The following is a 9,679-nucleotide window of genomic DNA, read 5'->3' as shown; positions in this document are numbered from 1 at the left end:
CCCCAGAGCTAGGCGGGCGGCGCCGCTGGTTGGGGACAGACCCCGCCCTGCCAGGCCCCGGAGGCCGCAGACCTGCGCGCAGGCCCGGAGCTGACGGCGCCACGCCCCCAGGGCGTTCGATCCCGCGCGCCACGCCCCCTGCGGCCGCCTGTCCTGCGGAAACACGCCCCCTCCCGCCTCTACGCCTCGACCCCTTCGGGGGGCCCAGGCGGAGCCCAAATCTCCGCCAGCGCCGCCGCCATAGTCAGCGTCGCGTCCTTAGCTCGGCGAAGGACGGGCCTCACGCCGGGACCCCCATCGACTTCTGAGGTGGCCACAGCCCCGCCGCGGCCCCCCGCCCCGAGCCCGGGTTTTCCTCCGGCCACTCGCCCACCGGGCCTCGCGCCCCCGATTCTGCCGTGCCTCGGGATTCTGTTTATCTGGCCTAGCCCCCTCCCCCGCACCTTGCCGCGCGCCCCTGGCTTCTCCTGTCTTCGACCCGGTCCTACAAGCCTCGCGCCCCTCACCCATCGGGTCTCCTGTGCACGCTGTTCGGGGCCTCACGTCGCCCCCACTGGCCTTGCTGCTTAAGCGCCTCCAACCTTAGGCGCCTCCAGCCTACCAGCCCCTTCTCCTAGCCCGTCGCGCCCTGTGCCCTCACTCCACCACCAGGTCTCTGGGTCTTTGGCCCCTGCAGACTCACTCTCCGATGCTTCAATCACTGGAGCTAGCACCCCTTCCCATACTCACTCGGGGTCTCGATCCCCAGCTCCCCAAAACACACACACCCCTCTGGGCTTCGCATACCCCCTTCTCAGGTCTGCTGCCGCCTGTCCCAGGGCCCTGGGATTCACTTTAATTCTAAGGCTGCCCTGCCTCCACTGTCCCCTTTCCTCTGCTCCAAACCAACTCGCTCCATGCTGCATGCAGGGCCTTGGGCCCTCCTTTTAGCCCCCAAATTTTGAGTTCTTTCAGAACAAACACCCCAGTGTTCCTCTGCTTAGGCCTGGCCCCACCCAGCATGCAGCAGGCAACTCCTGGGCCCTGCTTTACCCCACCCAGCCCGACAGCTGTTGCCACATTTGCTGTCCCAACTTCTGGGTGTCCTTGATTTTCTGACCTCCCCTCTCATTCTAGCTTGCCTATTCTCTTTTCCTTGTGTTGCCAGGTGCCAGGATGGTGGGGGAACTCCGCTACAGGGAATTCAGGGTGCCCCTGGGGCCCGGCTTGCATGCCTATCCTGATGAGCTGATACGCCAGCGAGTGGGCCATGATGGGCATCCTGAGTACCAGATCCGCTGGCTCATCCTCCGGCGTGGGGATGACGGGGAAGGGGGTTCTAACCAAGTGGACTGCAAGGCTGAGCACATCCTGCTATGGATGTCCAATGACGAGATCTATGCCAACTGCCACAAGATGCTGGGCGAAGATGGCCAGGTCATCGGGCCCTCCCAGGAGACAGCAGGGGAGGCTGGAGCCCTGGACAAATCTGTGCTGGGGGAGATGGAAACCGATGTGAAGTCTCTGATTCAGAGGGCCCTTCGGCAGCTGGAGGAATGTGAGGGCACCATTCCTCCCGCCCCTCTGCTTCACACTGTCCATGTGCTCAGCGCCTACGCCAGCATTGAGCCCCTCACGGGGGTCTTCAAAGACCCAAGGGTCCTGGACTTGCTCATGCACATGCTCAGTAGTCCCGATTATCAAATTCGCTGGAGCGCAGGCCGGATGATACAAGCCCTGGCTTCCCATGATGCTGGTGAGGGGCAGTGTGGGGAGGAAAGGGGAGCAGGAGAGGGACTGGGTCAGCTTAGCGTCTCACAGGTCCCTGTGACGGAAGCCTCTAATCTCATCAGTATGTAAATGATTCTGTTGCCCTTGTCTTAGGATTGGAAGAAAAGGAGGTGGGAAGGTGAGTGTGGGCATCTCGCAGAAAGGGGAGACTGAATCCTCAAGAACTTCCGATTAACTGTCTTTCTATGCAGAGAAAGAGTTTAGACTATTAGACTATTGTGTATGAGACAGTAATAGGTTAGGATAAGATAGTAAGTTTTGGGTTTTGAAGCAAATCAGCAAATCATGTCATTCTTAGTGTGTGGCAGCAGAAGGAGTGAGAGAGTAGAGCGTCTAAGAGAGATGCCTGGGAAGGGCAAGGTTAGGGAGCTGTTACTGATTGGGGTGTGGGTTACAGGGACCCGGACCCAGATCCTTCTGTCACTGAGCCAGCAGGAGGCCATTGAGAAACACCTGGATTTTGACAGCCGCTGTGCTCTGCTGGCACTGTTTGCACAGGCCACGCTCTCTGAACATCCCATGTCTTTCGAGGGCATTCAGCTGCCCCAGGTATTCTGTGCGGAGTGTTGGGAGGTGGCTGTGGACAAAATCTAGGGATCAGGCCTTTGCACCTGTCCACAGAGGACAGTGTGCAAAGAGGCACTAAAGCTGGAACAAGGGGGACATAGGCCAAAGATTGTGTCCTACAGGTCCCAGGAAGGCTGCTCTTCTCCCTGGTGAAGCGCTATTTGCACGTCACCTCCCTCTTGGATCAGTTGAATGACAGTGCTGTGGAACCAGGAGCCCAGAGCTCCACTCCCGAGGAGTTGAGTGGGGAGAGGGGTCGGCTGGAGCTGGAGTTCAGCATGGCCATGGGCACCCTGATCTCGGAGCTGGTACAGGCCATGCGCTGGGACTGGGCCTCGAGCAGACAGGGGCCCTCGGCACGGCCCTCCTGTTCCATCTTCCAGCCCCGGCTGGCAGATGGAGGCCCAGGGCACCCGCCCGCCCAGGCCCTGCCCTCCCTTAGGAGGTCAAGGCGGTTTCGTCCTCGCTCTGAGTTCGCAAGTGGCAATACCTATGCCTTGTACGTGCGGGACGCGCTGCAGCCGGGCATGCGAGTGCGGATGCTGGACGACTACGAGGAGATCAGTGCCGGGGACGAGGGCGAGTTCCGGCAGAGCAACAATGGCGTGCCCCCTGTGCAGGTGAGCAGAGCGCGGTGGCGGGCCGGCGTTGGGGGTCTGTGTTGGGTGGGGCATAGCTGGGGCATCCACACAGGGGACTACTGCAGGCCACCCAAGGAGAAAACCCCAAGAAAATTGGAATGGTTTAAAGGGGGTCAGTGGTGGAGAGGGGGGCTGTTTGGAAGGCTGAGAAAATCTGCCTTTAGGAGACTCTGAGGTCAGGAGAACTCTCTCCCAGGAAGAAGACTGATACAGCAGGACCATCCCAAAGGTCAAGTTCAGGAAGACAGTGTGGTTAAGGCCAGGAGGAAGTGTGGGGCATAAGCCATCAAGGATAGGTGAGGGGAGAGAGCCTGTTCCCGTTTGGGGAAGGCATCCTTTGTGTGCGTGTACGTGTTCTCCATATACCACAGGTTTTGCTCTTTAGAGGTTTTTCCAAACCTGGCCAGGTGGTCACCCTGAGGGCTGTGTGTCCTCATCATCGGGCCACAGCCAGTCATTAGGTGAGAGCTCTCTTCCCCTTCCCTCTCTTTTTTCCCATATCCCCCAGGTGTTGTGGGAGTCAACAGGCCGCACCTATTGGGTACACTGGCACATGCTGGAGATTCTGGGCTTTGAAGAAGACATCGAAGACGTGGTTGAGGCTGATGAGTACCAGGGGGCAGCGGTCAGTGGAGCTGTGGGTGTAGGTGAGCCCAGAGGGGAAGCAGGGATCAGCTCTGTGCAGAGGAGCGGCGGTCTGGCTGGGCGGGCAGTGACGTCCCTGTGCCCCTCTCATTTCCACAGCCCTGCCCTCCTGGCGGTGGAAGCCCATGGCAGAGCTCTACGCCGTGCCCTGCGTGCTGCCTGAGGATGAGGACGCTGAGGAGAGTGAACACCTGAGCCAGGCCGAGTGGTGGGAGCTCCTCTTCTTCATCAAGAAGCTGGATGGACCTGACCATCAGGAGGTTCTCCAGATCCTCCAGGAGAACCTGGATGGGGAGGTAGAGCTGCCCAGAGACACACAGAGGTTGGAGGGCTGGACTGTGACAGAGCATTTGGAAGACTCGGGAAGGGAAGTGGAGGTTGATAGCATAAGGGCTGCAGGGGAGGGGTCTAGGATGTTCGGAGATGTTGGCGAGCTGTTTGGGAGCAGCCCCCATGAGAGACTGGGGATGGAGAAGGTGTATGCAGAACTCTTTTCCCCTGGCAAGTGCCTCTGGAGCCTCTGCGCCGGCAGAGCCGCCTGCAGTGAGAGCTTCTCCCCGATGACAGATTCTGGACGACGAGATCCTGGCCGAGCTGGCCGTGCCCATGGAGTTGGCCCAGGACCTGCTGCTGGCTCTGCCACAGCGACTCGATGACAGCGCTCTCAGGGACCTGCTCAACTGCCATGTCTACAGGAAATACGGGCTCGAGGCCCTGGCAGGGCAGCTGACCTACCCATCCCTGCTGGAAGCCCAGGCCCAGCCTCAGGAATCAGCAGATGCAGCCAGAGTGGAAGGTGGGGTGTCAAACAGACAGCAGCTCTGCACACTGGCCTCTGGGAGGGCATTAGCCCGGGAGAGATGTCTGTGCTGGTTTTTGTGCAATCCTGTCTGGAAGGGATGGCACTTTAGGAAGAATCTGAAATTTCGAGATAAGCAGTGAATAGAGAAGCAGACATTGTTCTCTCTCCAAAATATGGAGGAGAGTGTCAAGTTAGAACATTGCAAGAAATTTGAAGCCTTGAAAGCCCTTCCACTGAATTTTTTCTATTGTAGAGAAAAACAGATTATTGCATGCTTCCAGATATAGGGAAATGCTCTGCTATTTGCAGATAGGAAGCTCCTTTGCTATTTTAAGAATACAAAATCAAAAGTTTGTCATGAAGCTGTCTTAAAAGTACGTTAAGAGGGCTTCCCTGGTGGCGCACTGGTTGAGAGTCCGCCTGCTGATGCAGGAGACACGGGTTCGTGCCCCGGTCCGGGAAGATCCCACATGCCGTGAAGTGGCTAGGCCCGTGAGCCATGGCCACTGAGCCTGCGCGTCCAGAGCCTGTGCTCCGCGACGGGAGAGGCCACAACAGTGAGAGTACCACAAAAAAAAAAAAAAAAAACAAATTAAGTAATAACCTATGCCCCGCCACGGGAGAGGCCAAAAAAGTGAGAGTACCAAAAAAAAAAAAAAAAAAAAGTACATTAAGAGATGCTACGAGATCCCCAAAACTTGGCGTTTAGGGGGAAGAAATGTAAAATATTTTTAGGAGAAATGAGGAAACAAGAGTTGAGAGTTATGAATGTCTCTCCTTTTATGATCTTTCACGTCACTAACAATGGCCAACTCTTGTGACTTCCCCTTTCCTGTAGCAAAAGAAGCCCCGACTCAGTGCCCCAACACTCCCCTGCAGCATCTGGTGGAGGGTTACGGTCTGGCTGGGAAAATCTTCCTGGATCTGGAGCAAGCTCTCAGCTCAGAGGGGCCCCGGGAGAGCGAGGTCAAGCCACTCCTGCTGCAACTGCAGCGGCAGCCCCAGCCCTTCCTCACGCTGATGCGGAGCCTTGACACTCCCGTGGCCAACAAGGCCCTGCACCTGGCCGTTCTGAGGTGAGGGGGTGGTGAGGGGCGCTGCTGGGCAGAGGGGTCTCTGAGGCAGGCTGCACATCTCTCTCCTACTGCCCCCTGCTCCCCAGAATCCTGATGCGGCTGGTGGACTTTCCCGAAGCATTGCTGCTCCCCTGGCATGAGGCCATGGACGCCTGCATGGCCTGCCTGCGGTCCCCAGACACTGACCGAGAGGTACCCCTGCCCTGCCCTGAGGAGATGCTGAGAGGGGGAGGATACCAGGCAGCTTCTGGCAAGGCAGACCCCCTGGGCAGGGCTCGAGAGTGCACCATGGAGACTTTGTGCTCTTGGTTTGGGTTTCATTTTTAAAATTGAATTGTAGTTTTAAAAATAGGTCGTACGTTCACACAGTTCACAAATCAAAACAATATAACAAGGTAGAAACAAAATTCTCACTCCCACCTGAGTCCCTGTCCTCCCAATGCCACCCACATGCCCCTTACAAATGGTAACTGTTTGTATTAATTTATGTATCTTTCCTGTATTTTATTTTGCAGATATAACCCAAATGGGGGATCTTATTTGCCATATCCTTTGTTACATAAAGGATGATATCTATATTACATTAAGAGCCTCAGTGGCTCCTGTTTGGCTGGGCCTGTGAAGGAAAGCGGGGTGAAGGAGGCAGAGGGGACCATCACATCCCAGAGTCCCCTGCCACAGAGCGCTCCTGAGCACAGAAGGCTTGGGAAGCGGTCAGAGAACTAGGGTCATGGAGGCAGCGGGTGTCTGCAGCACACACCTTTGGCGGCTACCCAGATTTTAGCTCTGTGGTGGGCTTACTGAGCGTCCACACATACATCTGGTCCCTCTCGGCCCCCTCTTTGCTGTCACGTGTCTGTGCTTGGGGGCTGAGCATCTCATAACACAGCCCCACAGCTGGTTCTTGGGACAGCTGGGCCTGAAAAGAAACAACCGGGGATGCCCCCTGCACCTATTGCCAGCGTAATCAGTAGTCAAGACCCCCAGGGTCCAGGGCACCTCTTGGCTTTTCCATGGCAGTTTGTTTTGTTCTCTAATTCCACCGAGCCCTCATGTCTCCTCATCCTTGTCTTTTTACTTCCTCACTCGGTGAACTGCAGTAGCCCTGGCACCCAGCACACAGTTGGTGTGTAGTCTGTACTACTGAAGACGCTTGTGGTCTGTCCCCTTTATTCACCTCCCCCTGCCTCCTTCCCAGGTGCTCCAGGAGCTGATCCTCTTCCTGCACCACCTGGCCTCGGTGAGCAGGGACTATGCCGTGGTGCTGAATCAGCTGGGAGCCCGAGATGCCATCTCCAAAGCCCTGGAAAAGCACCTGGGAAAGCTGGAGCTGGCTCAGGAGCTGCGGGACATGGTGTTCAAGTGTGAGAAGCATGCGCACCTGTACCGGAAACTCACCACCAACATCCTGGGAGGCTGTATCCAGGTCAGGAGGGAGGGCAGGGGGAAGCCTTTGGGTTCACAGCTGGGTAAGAGTATGAAACCCAAGCAGTGGCAGGGGAAGGGGCTGTGTTCCTGAAGTTGGAAGGCAGGTGAATCTCGTGAACCTGGGGGCGTTTGTTCCTGGCCCCGCTTCCCCAGCTGGTCCTGCTCTGCCAGTGTTACGGAGTTAGTCCCGCTGCTGCTGGGGTTTTTCCTCCACGTGCGTTTCCATGTTCCTGCCCCCTCCCCACACCCCTTCTCTCCGATGTCCGGGCTGCAGATGGTGCTGGGCCAGATCGAAGACCACAGACGAACGCACCGCCCCATCAACATCCCCTTCTTTGACGTGTTCCTCAGATACCTGTGCCAGGGTTCGTGCCTGTCCCCCCGTCACCCCACGTCCCCACACCTCCATGTGTTTTCCCTCCACACCTGCCAGGGCTGTGACCGTCACCCCTTCCCGCCTGCCCGCAGGCTCCAGCGTGGAGGTGAAGGAGGACAAGTGCTGGGAGAAGGTGGAGGTGTCCTCCAACCCGCACCGGGCCAGCAAGCTGACGGACCGCAACCCCAAGACCTACTGGGAGTCCAGCGGCAGCACCGGCTCCCACTACATCACCCTACACATGCAACAGGGCGTCCTCGTCAGGTAACGTGCTCCACGCCTGTGCCTAGACACACACCCACGCTGTCCTGTGACTTCCCTGCCGTTTGTCTTGGGGAAGCACCCACACCCCCCTGAAGGTGACCAGAGTCCCCTCGGCTGTGTCTGTGAGAACACGACTGGATCCGGTTCCGATTGGTCCCTCTGCCCTGCTCCCAGGCAGCTGGCTCTGCTGGTGGCTGGTGAAGACTCAAGCTACATGCCGGCCAGGGTGGTGGTGTTCGGGGGCGACAGCGCCACCTCCCTTAACACGGAACTCAACTCGGTAGGGACCCCTGTGCCATTAGGCCACCCCTCAAGGGATCCACCCTCCTGCCCAGACCCCAAAATGCCTCTATTCCTCCCTGCTTTGAGCCCCATAGTAGATGAAGTCCATCGCTGTGCCCGTGTGGCAGCATCAGGCCCTGAGCAGTGAGGGTGGCATTAGGACCCCTCGGTCAGGACCCCGCACACCCCAGGGCTGGGGGAGGGAGGGACACAGCAGGCAACAGGAGCAGACTGGGGTTCTTTCAGCACTCCCATCCACACGCGTGACGGCGCTCTCTGTCTGCCACCCCCTTGCCACCAGGTGAACGTGATGCCGTCCGCCAGCCGGGTGGTCCTCCTGGAGAACCTGAACCACTTCTGGCCTGTCATCCAGATCCGCGTAAAGCGCTGCCAGCAGGTGGGGCAGGGGAGGGGGGACGGCCGTGGGCAGGAGGCTCTGCGGCCTGCAACCGTTGCAGATCTTGGGCCACCTCTCCAGCCCCTCCGGAGGAGGGTATGGGGCTGGCGGAAATGGGCCTTTGCACATTGCAGGGCGGCATCGACACGCGCATTCGGGGATTAGAGGTCCTGGGCCCCAAGCCCACGTTCTGGCCGGTGTTCCGGGAGCAGCTGTGTCGCCACACACGCCTCTTCTACATGGTCAGGGCGCAGGCTTGGAGCCAGGACATCGCGGAGGACCGCAGGAGCCTCCTGCACCTGAGCTCTAGGTGTGTGTGAGTGCGTGTGTACCTGTGTGCGTGAGAGGGGTAGCTGGCGATCTTAGGCTGGTAGACTCTTAGGCCTAAGGAGTCACTTAGGCCTCCAGCCCCCAACACCTTCCTCCCCACTCTTCTCCCCAGACTCAACGGGGCTCTACGTCAGGAGCAGAATTTTGCCGATCGCTTCCTCCCAGACAGTGAAGCTGCCCGAGCACTGGGCAAGACCTGCTGGGAGGCCCTGGTCAGCCCCCTGGTGCAGAACATCACCTCCCCCGGTAACTGTCCCTGCCCCTGGCCCCTTTACTATCCCGTTGCTCGGCCCTGCTCATCAGCCCCTTCTTGCTCTGGCCTAGAGCCACCTGGGTTATGCTCTTGGCCCTATGGATACCTGCGTTCATTCAGTACCCCCAAGCCCCCTCTTCACAGCCCAGGGGCCGCCTCCTTTCCCGTGTCTCCTGGCTGCCAGCTGACACCACATGGTCAGGAGGGACCTTGCTACCTCGCTTGCCATATCGCTCTGTCCTGCTGCTCTTTCTTGGCACTCCTGTCCAGCCCAGCTTCCCCACTGCCCTGGAGACATGCCCTGCCTTGGCTTGTTTTTCCCCCACCTCCAGATGAGGATGGTGTCAGCCCCCTGGGCTGGTTGCTGGACCAGTACCTGGAGTGTCGGGAGGCTGCCCACAACCCGCAGAGCCGCGCAGCAGCTTTCTCCTCACGAGTGCGCCGCCTCACCCACCTGCTGGTGCACGTGGAGCCCTGCGAGGCAGCCCCTCCAGTGGTGGCCGCTCCTCGGCCCAGTGAGTGCTGGGGGCTCAGGCGGGAGCTCGGTTGGGGGCCTTCCCTCCCCCAACTCACATACTACAGGTGTCTGTCCCTCCTCACCCCCCCTCCCTGCATGCCCAACCTGTTCATCTTCTGGTTTGTGTCACCCCCACCTGGGAGCATCATTTTGGGTGGCAGAATGTCAGGAAAGAACCCCAGGCTCACCCTCGAATGGGGACCCAGGAGCTGAGGGCTGCCACTGCCTTGCCTCTGCCCCTTCCCCTGTCTCCACAGAGGGCAGAAACAGAAGCCATGACTGGAGCTCCCTGGCCACCCGGGGGCTTCCTGGCAGCATCATGAGAAACCTG

At 58.8% G+C, this 9,679-nt stretch overlaps 1 protein-coding gene across 1 annotated transcript in view; it reads left to right on the top strand.

Annotated features, from left to right (window-relative positions):
• Positions 1-26: 26 nt before the first annotated feature.
• CUL7 (cullin 7) overlaps positions 27-9,679 on the top strand; it is a 15,838-nt gene continuing 6,185 nt past the window's right edge. Inside the window, exons 1-18 of the mRNA XM_024766238.1 lie at positions 27-309; positions 1,148-1,735; positions 2,168-2,319; positions 2,460-2,957; positions 3,487-3,625; positions 3,723-3,919; positions 4,191-4,419; positions 5,264-5,501; positions 5,588-5,693; positions 6,700-6,927; positions 7,204-7,294; positions 7,398-7,569; positions 7,744-7,849; positions 8,153-8,248; positions 8,383-8,558; positions 8,691-8,824; positions 9,164-9,346; positions 9,606-9,679. The exon at positions 9,606-9,679 is cut by the window's right edge and continues 13 nt beyond it. Of these exons, the coding sequence (XP_024622006.1) occupies positions 1,156-1,735; positions 2,168-2,319; positions 2,460-2,957; positions 3,487-3,625; positions 3,723-3,919; positions 4,191-4,419; positions 5,264-5,501; positions 5,588-5,693; positions 6,700-6,927; positions 7,204-7,294; positions 7,398-7,569; positions 7,744-7,849; positions 8,153-8,248; positions 8,383-8,558; positions 8,691-8,824; positions 9,164-9,346; positions 9,606-9,679 (3,399 nt within the window). The 5' untranslated portion in view covers positions 27-309; positions 1,148-1,155. The remainder of the gene's footprint in view (positions 310-1,147; positions 1,736-2,167; positions 2,320-2,459; positions 2,958-3,486; positions 3,626-3,722; positions 3,920-4,190; positions 4,420-5,263; positions 5,502-5,587; positions 5,694-6,699; positions 6,928-7,203; positions 7,295-7,397; positions 7,570-7,743; positions 7,850-8,152; positions 8,249-8,382; positions 8,559-8,690; positions 8,825-9,163; positions 9,347-9,605) is intronic.

This window comes from Neophocaena asiaeorientalis, unplaced genomic scaffold (assembly GCF_003031525.2).
Source record: "Neophocaena asiaeorientalis asiaeorientalis breed wild unplaced genomic scaffold, Neophocaena_asiaeorientalis_V1.1 scaffold46, whole genome shotgun sequence".
Taxonomy (NCBI): domain Eukaryota; kingdom Metazoa; phylum Chordata; class Mammalia; order Artiodactyla; family Phocoenidae; genus Neophocaena; species Neophocaena asiaeorientalis.
Note: the sequence above shows the minus strand (reverse complement) of the source record. Positions and strands in the feature narration are given on the sequence as shown.